The following is a 20,284-nucleotide window of genomic DNA, read 5'->3' as shown; positions in this document are numbered from 1 at the left end:
CTAAGAAATAATAAGGCCAACTCTAGAAATTCTTTGTAATCATCACGTGGCGTGTACATCTGAAGCTGCATGTGTACAAATGCAATGAATTCATTTTTTTTTTTAAAGACACTGAAAAGTGTTCATCATTGATTCCCTGGTATTCATCAGAACTTATGGTGTTCCAACCTTGTGAAAATCTCTGAAAAGTTTTATTTGTCTTTGCAACTATCAGTTCATGAATGTGATGACGACAAGGTATTCCAAGAAGTTGATGTCCTAGTTTCTGTTCCAACAATGCACATGCACCAGCATTTTTGCCTGTGTTGCTAGCAGTTGTGTCAAATGACATTGATGTGACTCGGTCTGCAACGTTCCATTCATTAAAATCAGAAAACAGCATCTGCTTGAGCTTCACCAGTCCCACTTGTCAATTGAGGAACACCAAGTATTTTCATAACCCCGTCTCCTGATAGAATCACTGCCAATCTGTCAGCTTTCTCATTTCCAAAGTGTGCTGGGAGAAGTTTACCATCCCAATGGACAGTTAGGGGAACATTAGGCAAAAAGCTTCCTTTTATTTCCTGGGCTGCCATTTTACAGGGATATCGCCAGGCTTGTCTTGTAGATTCTTTGTTCGGAGCTACCTCTCTGGGGTTGTGACTTAATGCTTCTGCAGCAGCTGCTAGGATGTATGTTGCATTTTGGTCTGTCAAGAGCAGCTAAAATTTTGCTGTCATGACATTCATTGGTCTATGACATTTTCTGCTTGTTAAGAAGTGAATGAAACATTGTACAGGTGCATCTGGTCTTTCCGCATCATCTGATCTGAAATAATTTCCATCATTATATCCTGCCATGCTGAGTGTAACCAAATCACTCTTTTTTTTCTTTTTTTTTCCTCTACCTGCATTCACATTTCTGCAAGATGTTTTCTCTCCAGACATCTACATTCAACCTTACGTAACTTTGAATCAACAGGACCCATGCAACCTCTTCTGCCTTTCTCATGCTTCTAGAAATTTTGTGTCTTCATCAATCTTGATCATAAGTGCAACATCGAATAAGTCATCAAGTGAATCTGCAAATTCAGCTTCTTTAGCTTTCTGAGTATTTGTTTTCCTTGAACACTTCTTTTCTGTAATTTCCATTTATTATGCAAGTCTTCCATTTTGATAATGATGTAGTTCATGTCATGTTGGTATTTGAGCTTTAGGCCAGAACTTCAGCAATTCAGATGTTGTAGCATAAGCACTGTCTTGTATTGAGAGTTTCAGATTTTTATGCAAACCAAAAAATCTTGAAAGATCTTGATTCTTACTAGGTAATTTAATCCTAGTTATGCAAATCGAAAAATCTTGTGAGAACTTGATGCTTACTAGGTAACTTACTCCTAGTTATGCATTTGTACCACGTCTGTTAGATGCAAGATGTTTATGATTTCTGAAATGACAAATAGAATATTTTTAATGTTTTGATCGTAACCAAAACTGGAAAGGTCATATACAGTAGGCTTGCACTTATTTTTGAAGTTACAAAATTTCTAACTCTCACTCCACCAAAGTATAAGATATATTTCAAAAGTCATCCATATAAAATTTTAATAAGATTAAGAGATAACTGAAAGATGTCAAAATTAGGGTTTCAAATCACATTTTGACTATTGTGATTCCGGGGTTGGTCAGTTATACATGTCTTCTTGCTTCCAAAAATGGAAGTTTTGGAGTTATTGAGCTACCAGTAAACATTGAGATAAAATTACAGAAAATCATATAATTAATACTTATGTTTATAGGAACAAAAATAGAGGGTAAGACTAGTGAAATTATACAATATATATTATGTACATTTCATTGACACCCTAATATATATATATATATATATATATATAGGTAGGTGTGTGTATATATGTGTATATGTGTCTGTATATATGTATGTATATGTGTATAAGAGTTGTGTGTGTGTGTATGTCTGCATATGCATTGTTTATATACATGTGTATGTGCATATGTGTCTGTATAGGGATGTGTAGAAATGTACATATGTGTATGTATGTATGTATGTGTATTTGCGCATGCATTAGCATATGTATTAATCCATAACTACCTAAAAACAACTCATTGTCAACTCAAATGAATAAGTCAACTTATAGCGACTATGAAAATTTTAAATGGAACCTTGTACTTGTCAAACACATGACACCTACACTAACCCTTTCTCTCTCTCTCCCTCTCTCTCTTATCTACTTAATATACCTTGCTGAACAAGCAAAAAGCAGTCAAAATTTAAAACCTAAAAATTGAAACTCCTCCCCCTCCTCTCCTTACCCCCTCTCTTTTTTCTTTACGATCCTATCTTCACCTCCCCCTCCCTATATCCATATATCTCCACCCACACCTACCTGAATCTGTTACCCCCACACACAATACAATCTAATGGATTTTAACCTTCAAAACTGAAATATTGTCGATACCTGTCTCCCTCCCCCTTATTATCTCTTAACCCCCCCCTTATTTTTTCGTATTTCTTCTAAAACACTTCTTCCAAATACTAACAATCATTTCAACTCTGTCAACTTTGATCTTTGGCAGCCAAGCTTTCGCCCAAAAACTTATTAAAAAGTTTGCTGCATGTCTGAATACCCTTTATGTAAAATTTCAAATGTTTAGACCCAAAATTGATTTAATAGTTTGCTAGAGACTGCAAAGCTCAAATCTTTTGAATTTTGACTTCTTGGAAGCCAAATTTTCAGAAAAAAAACAAAAATGATAAAAAAGCTTACCCTATGTCTGAATATACTTTATGTAAAATGTCAAATGTTTAGACCAAAAATTGGCTGAGTAATTTGGTAGAGACTGCAGAGGTAAAATTTTTTTAAACTTTGACCCCAATTATGACACCTTTTAACATTTATTGTTTTTGGCTCAAATCAAATTATAAAGTTAGATCCATATCCAAGTAACCTATATCTAAAATTTTAAGTGTTTAGACCCAAAATTGGCAGAGAAGTTTGGTAGATTTCTTAAAGGTCAAATCGTTGAACTTTGACCCCTTAAGAACCAAATTTCTGACCGGAAACTGATTAAAAAATTTTCTCAAATCTCAATACCCCTTATGTTAAATCTCGAGTCTGTAGACTGAAAATTGACAGAGATATTGTGTAGGGAAATGTACACAGACAGACAGATAGACAGACATACATGTTCACTTATATATATATATATATATATATATATATATATAAATTTCAATAAATATTAACAATTTTTCTACTTATAATTTGGATCATTAAGATTATTCAGACTACTGTTCTTTATTCCCACATTTTTTTCGTTGTAACTTTTTTTTTGTTCTGATTTCTCGAGGTGTATCTTATTGAACTCTGGAATCTTTCTGTCAAACTCTGAGAATCTGCGTGGAATTTTAAATAGAACCCTTTAATCCATGTGGGTAGCATGCTCTCATTCCATCAGAAAAATCTTTGCGGTACATACCCATCATGGAACGAAAATGTCATATTCCAAAAATCACTAAATTGATCCAGTTTATTTTATATATATATATATATATATTTTTTTTTTTACAAAGACGATCAAATTTTATGAGGAAGTGAAGATGGTGTGTATTAGTCTTCCATCTTTAATAAATAAATATAGACAACTCAATTCAAACTACCAAAATTAAAATCAGTTTTGTAATGACTACAATTTGCTATTAATTGCAAAAAATGTTGAAAAAAGAATGATTTTCTATATAAAAAAATACTTGATATGATTTTTAGAATATGACATTTTTTTTTTCCGTGATGGGTATCTACACCAAAAAGATTTTTCTGTATTTTTGTTTATTAAGCAGCTTAAATTTTGGACTTGCACCAAAATATCTTTAGTCATGACTATATATATATATATATATATATATATATATATATATATATATATATATATATTTTTTTTTTTTTTTCATTAAAAATTGAGATGAGATTCTTGATTAAACTATGCTCAAATAATAAGTAAATGAATAAAAACTAAAAGATAAATTCTTTTACTTGTACTTTCCTTTTTTTTTTTGAATTTCAGATTTGGACACAAAAGACCATTGGTTACAGCAATCTTCTCTGGTTCAGTATTCTTGATTATTGCTGCAATCTTAAAAGGATTTGGTGGTAAGAAACTTGAATATTTGGGTGTATCTACTACCCAGCACAAGGATTGAACTTGTTGCGTTTTTTTCCCCCTGGGTTGTTAAAATTCTCACGTGGTGACTGTATAACTGTGTAGTTTCTGTATTCTTAAATATCCCCAAAATTTCACTTGCCACAATTCAAATTCTGATTCAGATCTGTCAAAGTAAAATGCTGGGCCCATAACCTCTTGAGTGTAAAGTCATTCTTGAAATAGAAAAATGTAGTTCCAAGCAAAAAAGAATGACATCAAACTGTGCACTTATTGTCTCTATAGACACATGATGGTTCTTATCCATAAAATTATTTATTTGATCAATCAACGCTGGTGTTCTGACTTACTCTTCTCACACCTCTCATCATCGCTCACAGACTTCCTGACTTCCTTGAATCTCTTATGCCACTCAAAAACTGATGCTCAGTTCATGCAAGATGGTCCAAAAGCAGTCTAAAGCATTCTATACGTTTCTGTGGCATTTTTTCCAAGTTTAACACAGAATTTTATTGCATATCGTTCTTCTAAAGTGTCCTCACGTCCAGATTGCATTTTTGGAATTCACCAGCTGTGACAATCAAGCTTTAGTAGGGTGTATTCCAATTCCTATTATAGCTGTTCATTTGAACCTGAAATCATAAAAATCGGTCAGTCATTTCATAAGACGTATAGTAATAACATACTGAATTTTCAAACGTCTACGACAATCTTAAATGCCTGTACAAAAAAGTCTGGAAACTTATTGAAGGAACCTCATAGTTCCAAGGAAAAAAGAATGGCAGCATAAATTCAGTTAGAGAAGTTTTCCCAAGCAAAGAATTAAGTCGACCACCATCAGCAGAAATGCAGTGATTTTCTTGTTTTGATATTGGAATGATTTACACTAGAAAATTCAACAGCGATTTTTATCCTCAACCCCAAAATTAACAAAGATTAGACGATTCCTGCAATGATCTGGTCCCTATTGATTTTGGTGTAATGCTGTTCCTGTGAAGTTCTAGGCAGTCTTTACCTTCTCTCTTTGAGAAGGGGTTAGTTTATTGTTAATCGCCTGAGGCACTCTTACCGAGGAATGTTGATGGAGCTGCCCAGACACTTTTTGCAGGTCAGTGCCTCTCCTTGTGGATGCTGACTTCTCAATCCCACTTTCCGACCCTGGCGTCTAAGTTCATGTAGTGGGAACGAACTTCAAAAAATAAACCTTCAGTCATTTTATAAAAGTGTTTTGGGTGGCATGTGATTGGTTTGTTCTTATCACACATGATTATAAATAGAATCATCCAAATTTATCGGAGCATATCCTTAGGTTTGACCAGAAATATTGCAGCCTCTCTAGTTGAGGCTGTGGTCGGAGTGATGTACGATCAAAACAAAAAAAAGCTTTGGGTTAATAAGTGATTGTCAATTTTTCTTTAACGATTAATGACACAATCCTTTGATTTCAGACAGTCGCAAAATATCTGAGACCAGCATCTTGTAGAACACAGCTGAAGTATTATTTTGTTGATAAATCATAAATGGTTGCTCAGTAGATAGTGATGTCTTTCTGTTTGTTTAGCTTTTTTTGTTGCAGTCGTTTCCTTCGTATAACAGCAGTTGCAAAAGTCACCAAAAGTGACACACAATATCACTGGGGCCTAACAGTACATACTATAAACTAATGTTGAGATGATCAATTAGAATCAGGAATTAGAAATTTTTGGGTATCAGAATCTAAACTATTTGAACCCATTTCTGATTTCAAAACAATTCTTTTAATTTATTTTTCAACATAAGTTTCTATTATGCATACAACAATGCATTAAGAAGTTTGTCAAATTCAAAAGAAAACCAGCCAAATGTGTAGTTTAGCAAGGTAAATTATTTGACAGACAAAAACTTATAAAAACTGTTTTTATATAAAACACATTATTAAACCCAAAGGCCGAAATAAAGCCCGAAAAAAATTCATTTTTATTTTTTTTTTATCATTTTTATTAGACTAAATGTATGTTTTTAAAATTTGGCCTTTCTAAGGTTTGATAGATTGGCCTTTTTAAGGCCAAATTTGGCCCTTTTTTTTACGGTCTTTCATGAACTGTTTTTGGCAACCATATTTTTTTTAGTAATGAAAGGGCGTAAAAAGGGCCAAATGTAAAACAAAATAAAACCAAAATAAATTCCATAAATAAATATCTGGTGATATAAAGAACTTGAAGTGTAAAACTAGTTTTTTTTAAATTACAGGATTTGAAATTAAATAACCTGAAAAAGTTGATAGGTTGTAAAACAAAGCCAGCAAATCAAATGTTGTGAATAAATATTTGAATATATAAAGAATTGGAAGCATAAAAATTTTTTCCAAAATTTCTGAGTTTTGCATTAAATAACCTGAAAAGGGTTGGTATGCCATAAAACAAAACGACCTGCTATACTTCTAAAAGTAATGACAACACTTATGTATGAAAAAATATATGTTCACTTATGTATGAAAAAATATATGTTCACTTATGTATGAAAAAATATATGTTCACTTATGTATGAAAAAATATATGTTCACTTATGTATGAAAAAATATATGTTCACTTGTGTATGAAAAAATATACGTTCACTTATGTATGAAAAAATATATGTTCATTTGTGTATGAAAAAATATACGTTCATTGTGTATGAAAGAATATACGTTAATTTGTGTATGAAAAAATATACGTTCATTTATGTATGAAAAAATATACGTTCATTTATGTATGAAAAAATATATGTTCATTTGTGTATGAAAGAATATACGTTCATTTGTGTATGAAAAAATATACGTTCATTTGTGTATGAAAAAATATACGTTCATTTATGTATGAAAAAAATATATGGTCACTTATGTATGAAAAAATATATGTTCATTTGTGTATGAAAGAATATACGTTCACTTATGTATGAAAAAATATACGTATATTTGTGTATGAAAAAATATACGTTCACTTATGTATGAAAAAAATATACGTTCACTTATGTATGAAAAAATATACGTTCACTTATGTATGAAAAAATATACGTTCACTTATGTATGAAAAAATATACGTTCACTTATGTATGAAAAAATATACGTTCATTTGTGGCAAACATGTGGAGTCAGGGAGATTTGTGAGGGCTGAAGAGTACAAAGGATTTGACAAAACTTAATCTCTCGAATATGCTAACTGACCTCTTTCTGTAAACCTCAATTTGAGCTGGTTAATATAACATTTTTGGACACCCATGCATATTCAACTGCCATGTCCAGTCCAGAATTGTGTTTATTCTGCAAATGGATGCATCTTATCCAGTGTATCTGCGGTAGCTTTTATAGGTGTGTTTACAACAATTAGCCAGATGTTATTCTTCTAACTAGCTGAGATGTTTCTGAATGTTCGAGATGAGGATTGATTATTCATATTATTTGGATTCTTTGGATTACTGTTCTCATCTTAAGTGTTATTTACACAATGTTTTCGTTGATGTAACCAACCTTTTTCAGTTGTATCTTGTCGAATTTGGGAATCTTTCTGCATGAAATTTTGAACCAAAAACCCATGGCATAGTTTGGTAAAATTTAAATGTAAGTTACACTTTTCTGGAGGTTGAAGGTTCAATCCTCAGTGTGTTATGTTATTGCCATGCAACGCTGGCTAGAAAGCATTATTCAGCTCTCTCTCTCTCTCTCTCTCTCTCTCTCTCTCTCTCTCTCTCTATATATATATATATATATATATATATATATATATATATATATATAATCTAGCCGAATAATAAAGTTGAATTGTGGGAAACGATAAGGAGTGAGCATTGCAGGTGCAAAAGGGTCAAAGGGTCATGCTGTAACATAAATCAAACTCTGTGACTGATCAAGTTGCACCAGAGGTGAGGCGAATGGGGATCAGATCCGACGTGTCAGGGGTTCGAGTTTTGAGTAACAGTTAATTTGAGTTGAGTTGGGTTCAGGACATCAAAAAGACAAGTTGCATTAAAACCAGTCTCTCCATAAGAGGGCGACGAGTTCCAAATGGAAGCACAAGCTAAACATCGCTATTTACTATGACAAAAACGTCTGGGAGGGAATAAAAATATACATATTAAAAACAATCATCATCATGAGTTCCTGTCTCGCATGTGTCTTTGATTGTAACAGAACTAACTCCCCCAAGATGATCGGCGAATCCTCCCAGAAGAAGGTACCAACAGAAGACAGGTATGTCGTCATGTATATTCATATATGTTCTGACACACACACCCACAATCGGAGACTAGACGAACACGCCATTAAAATAGACATTAACTAGACAATCACGGACTTGATAAATAAGATTGATAAACAAATAAATAAAAGAAATACACAAATAAATAACAGACTTTTCATTACATAATATAATAAGTGTGGCCAACACTTGAAATACAATTGGATTTCTACCCAGTCACGGCTGACAAAACAAGAACATGCTACATTGTAGATTAAACAAAAGGTTCTGTTTGAAATTCGATTCAGATTTCTGAGTTCAACAGAATAATCCTTCAGTTTAACAATATACACCTGAAGAAGGTTGGAGGTTACATCGACCAAAACAGTGTGAAAATAACACTGAAGATGAGAACAGTAGTCTGACAGTAGTCCAAAGAATCCAAATAATCCGAATAGCTGAGATGTTTCTACATCAATCAGACAGATGTTATCTTCAGTAACCCATTTATTAGGAAGTTACTTGCTAGAAAATATTGTCTGTTGTCCAATCATATTTCCTCTGCTGAATGTTTTTCTTTCTGTTTTTAATTCTTTTATCCTATTTCTTTCTTCAGCTGCCAATTGGTGCACCTACCACCGACTTCAAACATTCCTGTGTTTTTTTTATTTTTTTTTTATTTTGCTTTACTATATTGATTATATTGTTCACACAATGTTTTTTTTTGTTGTTTTTTTTTTCATATTTATAGGTTCAAGCCAAGAAATGGATGATTGTTTTATGGTGTTTTTTATGTTGGCAATGCTAGGAATTGGGTCTGCATTTGGGGGTTTATATTTATACTCCCCAGAGCTTTACCCAACGGAAGTCAGGTAAGCAACATAGGGATCTTTGTAATATTTTACTGAATAAAAATATGGCTGGAGAAAAGTGTAGTATCTGTTCTGATGTTACACTTCATCTGTTTTGTCTTTCTTGATCAGTGGTTTCCGACGATTTATTGGTCTGCACTCTTCAAGAAATTTCTCTCACTTCTCTTGCTAAAATTTATATTGTGTTAAAGGATAACATTTTTGCAAATTTCGGTTAATATTTTATCAAAAGAAAATCGTAAATTTATTCTTTAAATGCATTTAATAACAAAATTTAATCCTAAAATGAAAGCAAGAAGTTAGTACATTGCAAAAAAAAAAAAAAAAGCACACACACACACACACACACAAGAGTAACAATATCTTATCTTTTATATAAACTTTTATCGTCTTGCACCCCAAATTGGGAACCCCAGTTCCAGACTGGCATGATTTTATTTTCGCACCAATTTTAATTTTCCATTTTGGCTGAAATTTTTATTTCACATTCACCCCTTTAAAGTCGGTCAATTTAGCTCTTATGCGCAGATCATCATTAGATCACTCTGACAGACGTTAAAAAGCATTTTAAAGAATAAATGTTTAAATTCAACAGCATTTCTCGCGGTTAACAGTAGCCAAATGGGTTAGGTCCTTGCTAATGGAGTCCAGGATGGCTTCTGTCGTTGGGTTTGAATCTATCGACTGGTGTTAATCGTAACACCCTGCACTGATGATTCCCCAAAAGGATGAAACACTTGTGTCTGTAGGGATTTAATAATTATTATAGTAAATAATTATATATATATATATATATATATATATATACAAGTTAAAATGAATAAGTATCGAAAATTTCACGAAAATCTGACCATTAGTTGATTTTTGCTAGATTTATTAAATACGGGTATGCTTTCACGTTCGGAATGTCAACTACATGGGAACGTTATTTTAAAGCGCCAATTTGCAAACACGATTTTCGTTTCGCAATTTCATTATTTTCGTTCGATGAAAAAAAAATTTTTTTTTAAATTATTACTGGTTTATTTTGCCCTTCTTTTAAATGGTGCAAAAGTTATACTGATAATATTAATTTAAAATACAGTTACATCGTGTTACATATAGTGTGGGATAATTCTGTGGTGAATTTTGGAGTCCCTAAGTTTATGCAACGATCGGTGATAATTACTGCTGGGCGGGAGAATAATAAAACTAAGTTATCTTCCCTGTTGAAGTATTTATCATACTAGCTGGCAGTCCGGCGTTGTCTGGTCGTACAATACACTTATGATATTTTAATTTACGCAGATTACGTATGAATTATTATAGAATTAATCCTCTATTGATTATTATACAAGTTAGAAAAGCATTTCATCCAAGGCATGAAAATTGTTAAACAAAATGTTTTTACTATAGGCTTTAAAAATAAAGGTACAAGATTCAATTTGAAATCTATTTATTTTCAAAGTGCACTTTTATAAATTTTACAAAGTAAGGTATAAAAATTTAATTTAAATTGAATCAAAAAAAATTACCCTGGATTTATTTTATGTAATGTACATTCTGTTGCACTTTTAAAAAAAAAAATCATTGAAAATTTTATATCTATATCATTAATTGCTAGATGAAAGCTAATGTTTTTAAATTGCAACAAAATGTACATTACATAAAATTTTCATGCCTTGGATGAAATGCTTTTCTAACTTGTATCTTATCTTTTTAAGATTATATTTAAAAACTCTCCTCTCTATTTCAGTTTGTATTTCTCCTCACACCACAACTGATTTTTTTGCAAACCCCTCTTTGTAATACGGGTCTAAATAATGAGAAAATCTGAATTTTTTTAACAAAAACTTTAAAATAACTTTTTTAGATTAAATTTTTTAAACTTCTTTCAGAATAGAAAATCTTTAAAATTTAATAAGAAGCATATTTCATATAAGTTTCATTAGCAAATATTCAGTAAATAACGAGAAAAATAGAGATGAAAATTTCAAAAGGAGTGTATAACTGGTTACAGTCAATAGTAGTCCTCACCAGTGAAAGTCTTTGTTATTGTTATTCTATTATTATTATTATTTAAAACATTTTCTGTCCTGCTCTTTCGCATGAGAACTAATATATATATATATATATATATATATGTTTTATTTTTTTATTACCGTTTTATCTGTTTGGCTACATATGTTTCCGATGTTGGATCATGTTTACGATCCGACAGCTTCGTCAGGCCTCGCAGAAGTGGTTGTTAGTCATTGGAAAAAAGGTGTTTTTAAGAAAAAAAAAAAAAAAAGGAAGAAAGAAAAGGGGAGGGGGAGAAGCGGGTGCTGACAATATTTCAGTTTTGAAGGTTCAAGATACATTCAATTGTATTGTGTGTGTGGGGGGGGGGGTAGCATATTCAGGTAGGCGTGGGTGGAGATATATGGATATAGTGAGGTGGAGGGAGGATGATAAAGAGAAGAGTGAGGGGGGAAGTTTCAATATTTTGGTTTTAAATTTTAACTGGCTTTTGGTTTTCTCGCAAGGTATATTAAATAGATGGAATAGGGGGAGCGAGAGGGAGAACGAGAGGGAAAGAGAGGTAGTGATATATACATACAACATATATATACACAGACATGCACCTACCTACACCAAGCAAACAAGGCAAAGCTAGGATAAGAAGATAATTAATAACAGATAATAATAAATAAATAGATAAAAATAAAAGTACGGGTGCAGGTAATGCGGAGAGGCCGGGTAGATACATAAAAAATTCACACACATATGGCGTAAGCCACCAACCTTGTGCTTTGGGCAGTGGCTTCGATGTACAACGGCAAACCCTCAAACGAACATCGTACGTGTCAAAAGAAAAAAATGACATCTACACTAACCCTTTCCCTCTCTCTCTCTCTCTCTCTCTCTCTCCCTCTCTCTCCCTCTCTTTCCCTCTTGCTCTACCTCTCTTTCCTTCTTGTTCTCCCTCTCTCCCATCTATTTAATATACCTTGCGAGAAAACCAAAAGCCAGTTAAAATTACTTGTTACTTGGACATGGATCAAACTTTGTAATTTGATTTGAGCTCAAAATTGGCAAAATTGGGGTCAACGTTTTAAAAAATTTGACCTCTGCGGTCTCTACCAAATTACTCAGTCAATTTTTGGTTTAAACATTGGAAATTTTACATAGTGTATTCAGACCTAGGGCAAGTTTTTATTTGTTTTTTGGCTGAAAATTTGGCTGCCAAAGGGTCAAAGTTAAAGACCTTTGCAGTCTCTAGCAAACTATTCAGCCAATTTTGGGTCTAAACATTTGAAATTTTACATAAAAGGTATTCAGACATGCAGCAAGCTTTTTAATCAGTTTTTGGGCATAAATTTGGCTGCCAAGAGGTCAAAGTTGAAAGAGTTGACCTTTGCAGACTCTACCAAACTCCTCCGTCAATTTTGGGTCTAAACACTTGAAATTTTAGATGTAGGTTACCTGGACATGCATCAAACGTTTTAATATATATATATATATATATATATATATATATATATATATATGAGGGGAAAGAAAGAGATGAGCAGGAAGAGAAAGGCAGGCAGATAAAGAACAAACATTAATTTTAGTAAACACAAAAATATTATATTAATAAAAATTATTTTATACAAGTGTTTATACTGGGTGGAACGATAAAATTGTTGCCCTAGAAAAGACATGATTCCATTTATATTTGATGAAAACCGATTTTCTTCTTTTTCTTTTGTTGCAGACCACGTACTAGTTGGTCAGTTATGTACAAATCCCTAGAGCAATAGGAGCCTTCTATCATTAGATCGGAGATATGCCACTGTAGAACTCATGCTCTCTACGGATTCAAGTTATGACAACAGGACTATTGCTAACGCTCTCAAAATGCACCGATGGATTGCCATGAATAATAGGGACAGACCCAGGGTTATGAAAACAGTGTCTGACCACGGTTATGGTCTTTGGTGCAATTTCAAGTGAGGGCTACATCATGCCACCTCAAATCTTCGGTCAGCTTGAAAGTCAACACCAAAGTGTGCCTGGATCTGCTGAAGCGTGTGGTGATCCCCTGGTGAAATCAGATAGCTGCTGGAGACACTGGGTGTGGCAGCAGGACTCTGCACTAGCCCACAAGTCCAAAGAGACCCAGGTTTGGCTTCAAAAGGAGTGCTACAACTTTGTAACCTTCTCTCACTGACCCCCCCCCCCTTCTCCCCCGACTTTAACCCGCTAGACTATTTCGTTCGGTCATACGTCGACAAATCACGAACATGAACTTCCACAACACCAAAGCCAGTCTGATTGCTGCCATCCTCTCAGTATTTACTAAGCTCCCGCTGGAGCTTGTGGAAAAGTTCCAGACCCATAACGAGGTGGTGATTGAGGCTGAAGTCACCCACATTGAACAGATGTCAGCTCTACTACATAATCAAGTTACCTGAATTGTTTTTTTCAACAAAAGTGGTGTTGCTTTCATTAGGGCGACAACAATCGTTTCACCCTGTATAAACATAAAACATTGTAATCTATATATCAAGACGATAGCATGTTCTTTTGTGTGTCACGCTTACATCTGGGTCGTTTAATTGTTATGTTCTATTTCTTGTCATAAATAATTTTATCAAGAATTCTTGATAAGTTTTGGTTTCGACTGCAGCTAATGGCACTTAAATCATCTATTTTTTTATAAATAATTTTATCAAGAAATCTTCATAAATTTTTGTTTCAGTTTTGATTATGGCTGAAGGAACTCCAGTTATATATACTAGCATGGGTGCTCGGCGTTGCCCGGATGTTTGAAGATGTGTGTTGAGCAAAAAAAAAAAGGTGGTAGTAGGAAGGCAGGCTCGAACCCGTATCATGAAGGTGGAAAAGAACATGAAAAAACGTGACGTCTTTGCTGTTATGACTACCGCCAAATCGGAAGTGATGTAGGTTTAAATTAAGACTAGTCAATCGAAAAGAGGGGATGACTTTCAAAAATATTGGTGAAAAAAGTGACCCCTCCCTGTAGAAAAGTGCCCAGTTGAGGGTGACGAAATTAATGATTTTAGCCAAGTTTTTGGTATTTGTCATCTAAAGGGTCGAGCTTCAAATGATACTGATCTTGTGAAAATCTGTTGCCTCTGTCGAAAGTTTTAGGTAGACATACAAACATACATACATAGATTTATATATTTGTAGCTCAAATTTTCGACCCAAACCGATTAAAAAGCTTGCCCTATCTCTGAATACATTTTATGTAAAATTTCAAATATTTAGACCAGAAATTGTCTGGTAGAGAGCGCAGAGGTCAAATTAAAAAAATTTTTTACCCCATATTATGACCCCTTAACATTTATTGTTTTGAGATCAAATCAAGTTATTAAGTTAGATCCCTGTCCAAGGAACCTATATCTAAAATTTCAAGTGTTTAGACCCAAAATTGGCGGAGGAGTTTGGTAGAGTTCTCAAAGGTCAAATCGTTTAACTTTGACCTCTTAACAGCCAAATTTTTGGCTGAAAACTGATTACAAAGATTTTCCCAAATCTCAGTACCCTTTATATCAAATTTCGAGTCTGTAGACTGAAAACTGACAGTTATTGTGTTGGGAAATGTACGCAGACAGACAGACACTTTCACTTTTATAGATATATAGATATATATACATATTTTTTTTTCATAAGTTTTTATTTCGGTTTCCATTCAAGCTAATGCACCCAAGTCATATGGATATATTTTTTATTTTTGAAATTGCAACTTTATAATATATAAAAATCGATAGAACATTAACTCTATAATAATATATACAAACTCTGCAAAAATTAAAATATCATATTTAAGCGTACTTTACAACCGGGTTTTACCGGGTGTTCATGCTAGCTTAGATAAATACTTTTGCGGTTTTAACAAAAAGCTACAATAATATCAGAGCATCTCCATTTATACTGAACATCTACAGAATGCCAACATCAATATATATCATATGAATGAGTCCCCTGTGGAATTTCCACAGGTCCCACTAGTTTATATTAATAGACTAGCAGAGAGACCTGACATTGCCCAGGATTGAATGAGGATTCACAAATTTTCCACACTTCCGATACTTTTATTGCCATCGGAATCTGTGAAATATCGATTGCCTGCTCTAGTCGGGGACTCACAGCAGTGCACTGAGATAAAGCTTCACATACCTCTCTGCAATGACTGTTCACAATATTTATATTTCATTACTTTTTATGAAATTTAAAGTTTTAAATATAAATGTCAGATATGATTCAATTCTGCTTTAAATAGAAACATTCATTTAGAACACCTCCCTGTCTTATCAAAGAACCTACTATTGATTTTATATGCCCAGACCCTTCTGCTTGTGCAGTGATAAAATATCTCAAATGCATTTTTGATGTTAGACTGTATAAGAGTGTTAACTTTGGTAGATATTGGACTGTTCCTTCTTTAATTGGATTTTTTCGATTATCAATTTTCGATACTTATCAGAGGCATTCTGATACAAAACCTATCTAAGAACACTCCCAGACATATAAAGTACATTTGGGCGAAATTTAAAAAAAAAATTGGTCCGGCTGTTTCAGAATCCATAGGGAACGAACTCATACACACACACATACATACACAGAGAAAGTGCCTTTATATATAAGTAGAGATAATAACTAATACCTTTAAATGAGTAAATTATCGAAATGTGTGTGTGTTGCCCCACCACCAGACACACCGTATAAATAACGACTTTATACTTAAAAATTTTAACTGTTTTAATTTTGACAGATCAGTTGGGCTTGGAATGTGTTCTGCTTCGGCCCGAATAGGAAATATGATGGCGCCATTCGCAAGAATGTTGGTGAGTTTGTTTCTTTGCTTGTTTTATTTTATGGCAACTTTGTGAGTATTTATTTTTCAGTTTTTTTGTTTTTTTTTATTTTTTAGCTGGACAGACAACCACATATACACACAAACAACTTTCCTTTATATATTAGACTATCATGGATACCCCACTTTGCCCGGGTCGACATGAAGTTCGGTTTGGACACACCTGCTATACTAAGAATATTGAGCAGTTTTTAATCATCACATGTCAACTCCATCATGGACAACATCGATATTCCCACAACACCTACTTAAAAAAACACGAAAGTAATTGCCCCAAAAAGAAGTATTTGATAACCTCTCCACCAGATATTTTGGCAGAAGGGATACGAAGAAACGAAGCTATTCTCTAAATATTGAGCACTTTTTGATGACTATTTACCAGTTTAAATGAACTTTTTCAATGCTACCTCACTCTAAAAAGATTTGTATCGCCCCCATAAAAAAATAGGTGATAACCTCCCCACCAGATATTTCGGCAGAAGAGGTACAAAGAGCTTTTTTATTGCCTCTGCACTGAACCAGGAAAATAAGTAAATAAATGGATCAGAACAATTTTTCTTTCAATCAAAATAGCCATGCAACCAAAAAAAAAAAACCCCAAAAACAACACAAATGAGCCACGGAAAAGAAGGAAAAAAGTTACTGGCAAACGTGTTTGCTGTTAGGCCATGACTGCTTATGACGTCATGACACTGCAAAATAACTTTTTTGGGCATAGTTTCAGTTGGATACGTGTGCATAACTTGCGAAAAACACAACGCGAAAAATTACCTCCCCTTCTAAAAAATGGTCCAGTTAACCACCACAGAATTAATATTTGTTTTCTAATTTTCACATTTTATGCATCCGAGGGATTGCTCTTTCAGATGGTACTGGTTTTGACTCGGTCCGATGTGGCTGACAAAAGTTTTTAGTAGACATACAAACACACTGACAAATCTCCTTTATCTATAATATAAATCTCACCTGTCTGTTTAAATGTATGTATGTATGTATGTTTGTATGCCTGCCTAAAACTTTCAACAGAGGCAATGGATTTTCACAAGATAAGTATTGTTTTGAAGCTCGACCCTTCCCACGACAAATATCGAAAAATTGGCTAAAAACATTAATTCCTTCACCCTCAACTGGGCACTTTTCAGCTTTTTTCTTAAGGTTACCAATACTACAATCTAAAAGGTTATGGAAACAAAAAGCTACATTCCAAAGATTTATTTTTTAAATTTACTTTATTAAATTAGGCTTTTCACACATGATCAAAATTATAAGACTAGAGACAAAAATTCTATTAAATTGTACAAAAGTGTATGAAAACATTCAACAATCAAACTTAATGAGGAGTTCTACCTCCACTGCTTTTGATGACTTAAAAAATTCTTTGGGGCATGCTAGAAATAAGGGTTTCCATTAAGATGCGCAGGATCCTGCCCCAGTTTCTGAAGATGGCTTCACGAAGTTCATTTTTTGTTGAATATTGTTTGCGATTTCGATAAACCTCTTTTGTCATCCATCCCCAAACATTTTCAATTGGGTTCAAGTCCAGTGAGCATGCAAGATGTCCAAAGAGATGGACTCCATTTTCTTGTAGAAAGCTCAAGGTCCGTCTTGCAGTGTGGATTGCAGCATTATCCTGTTGGAATAACCATCGATCCTTACACAATGACCCTCCATCATCAAAGATGGTTTTTGTAGCATGCTAACATAACCAGCTGCTGTCCGACGACCTTGCACCACCTGGGGCTCCATCGTCCCTCTGTAAGAAAAGGCACCCCATACCATTACGGACCCTCCACCACTATGATGTGTGGAAAAAATTTCAAGGGGAACGTTTTTGTCATGCCAATTGAATCTTTTCTCATCAGAAAACAGGATTTTCTTCCACTTCTCAACGTCCCAAGTTTGATATTCACGACCAAATCTTAAGCGGTCCACTTTGATACGTGGGAGCAATTGAGGAATTTGTTTATGCTTTTTATTTACCATACCTTTTTGTTGTAAATGTCGTCTGATAATTATTGGACTGCAATCAGCATCTGTAACTGTTTTAATTTGACTAGAAGAAAGTCTTCTGTCATTCTTAACAACCCGTCTGATTCTCCTACTCAATGCAAGAGAAATTGGGGTGGGGGCCTACCAAAGGATTTTGCTTTTCCATAATTCTCAGTGTTCTTTAGAAAGTAGCAAATAAGTTTTACTGCGATTTACCTTAGCTGCTATCGCTCGCTGTGACAAACCTAGTTTATGGAATCCCAGAATTTGAGAGCGCTCAACTTCGGTTAGTTTTCTTGCTTTAGGCATGGTAACACCTTTACACAGTGATTGCTAATCTCTAACTTAACTAAAAAAATTAGAATTACCATAAATCTAACAATTTATACCCTTGGTCTTATAATTTTGATCATGTGTAAAAAGATTAATTTAATAAAAATGCAAATTTTTAAATAAAATTTTTGGAAGGAACTTTTTTGTTTCCATAACCTTTTAAATTGTAGTATTAGTAACCTTTAGTCGGAAGAGTTTAAAATTTATCCTTAAAAAAACGCTTTTTTTTAAAGATTTTTAAGTGGTCTTAAATTTTTGATCAGCAGTGTGTCTTTAAATATATAATCATGTCTTAACTAGTTATCCATGATGTCTTTGGTGCTAGCAGATCAGGCTGCCTGATATAAAATGAACCAAACATTGATGTTATATTTTTTCTTTTCCTTTGCAAAACTCAATCATGTTCTGCAAAGCCAAAAACGAACACAATAATTTTCCTCTACAAATCTGTAACTGCCTGCCAGCTATGAATAAAAAGAGTTTGATGCATGAAACTGATGCTAAAAATTTTATTTAATAATCATGGTGAAAACTACAGAGAAAGAAATATTTAACATTCAAAAAGGAAACAATAGAAAATGTTTCAGTAGGAAAAAAAAAGAAAGTTATAATTACAGTGTATCTCTCTTGTTAGCAGTAGTCGGAATGAGGAAGGGAACACTATTTGTACATAAATAACATTTACTGTTTCAGTGAAGTCTCATCATTAATAAAGAGCAAGATTCTTATTCTCAAATGATAAACGGTGACTCCTTTGTAAAAAAAAAAAAACCCTCATAAAAATGGTTAATTATTAAACTATGGAAAGTATTCTAATGACTAGTATTTTACGTTAGATATAATATAATTTTTTTTTTTTTTTGTCAAACTCATTGAATTGTACCCATCACCTTCATCCTGATCATTGAGGATATATGACTTTTGGAATGCTCCTTCACGTGTATTTTACATGTATGTGTGTGCATGCATATGTAAGTACATGCTTATAATGTGTGCCTCTGTGTGTATGTTTGATCGCATTCTGTGTGTATGGATGCACGTGTGTATGTTTGCGCGCATTCTGTGTGTATGGATGCACGTGTGTATGTTTGCGCGCATTCTGTGTGTATGGATGCACGTGTGTATGTTTGCGCGCATTCTGTGTGTATGGATGCACGTGTGTATGTTTGCGCGCATTCTGTGTGTATGGATGCACGTGTGTATGTTTGCGCGCATTCTGTGTGTATGGATGCACGTGTGTATGTTTGCGTGCATTCTGTGTGTATGAATGTATGTTTGCGTGCATTCTGTGTGTATGTATGGATGTATGTGTGTATGTTTGTGTTCATTTCCATGTGTAGGTGGGGTAGGGAGGGCTCCTGTAAGCCGTGGTGAAGGCAACCCCTCTAGGAGAAGCAAATCTCTGATTTAAAAAAAACCATAAAGCCGCATTAAGCTGGTCTGCAGTTTAACTTGTTGCTTGCTATCTTGCTCTTGTTTGTTGCTGGATCTCAAGATTTTGAACTAAGGGAGAGATTTAGCTGTTGTACAAAGCTAAATCTCTGTAACATCATCTTTGTATAGATACTCCCTCAGGCATTTGTCTATAAAAAATAGTCCTATAGCAATGGAAAGTTGTGACGCATGTAGGCTTCAAATGCTGGAAGCATGTAATAATTGATCTGCCATCATTATATGTATCCATGTGTGTATGCACGTTTATGTGTACATATGTTTATATATGTACATGTGTATGTATTTATGTGTATATGTATGTATATATGTATATATATGTTTGTGTGTGTATGTGTGTATATGTTTGCGTATAAATGCATAGATATGTATGTATATGTGCATATATGTGTACGTATTTATATGTGTATATGTATGTATATGTGTTTGTATTTGTATCTGTGT

General features: G+C 33.7%; 1 protein-coding gene across 2 annotated transcripts in view; it reads left to right on the top strand.

Moving 5' to 3' along the window:
- The window catches only part of LOC145260481 (organic cation transporter protein-like), a 150,178-nt gene that overhangs the window by 120,325 nt on the left and 9,569 nt on the right, over nucleotides 1-20,284 (top strand). For both annotated transcript variants that reach the window (XM_080118587.1, XM_080118588.1), the window contains 3 exons: nucleotides 4,059-4,144; nucleotides 9,096-9,216; nucleotides 15,965-16,037. In XM_080118587.1, the coding sequence (XP_079974713.1) occupies nucleotides 4,059-4,144; nucleotides 9,096-9,216; nucleotides 15,965-16,037 (280 nt within the window). The remainder of the gene's footprint in view (nucleotides 1-4,058; nucleotides 4,145-9,095; nucleotides 9,217-15,964; nucleotides 16,038-20,284) is intronic.

The sequence above is a fragment of the Euprymna scolopes genome, chromosome 36, assembly GCF_053919585.1.
Source record: "Euprymna scolopes isolate OS-2025 chromosome 36, ASM5391958v1, whole genome shotgun sequence".
NCBI classification, from domain to species: Eukaryota; Metazoa; Mollusca; class Cephalopoda; order Sepiida; family Sepiolidae; genus Euprymna; species Euprymna scolopes.
Note: the sequence above shows the minus strand (reverse complement) of the source record. Positions and strands in the feature narration are given on the sequence as shown.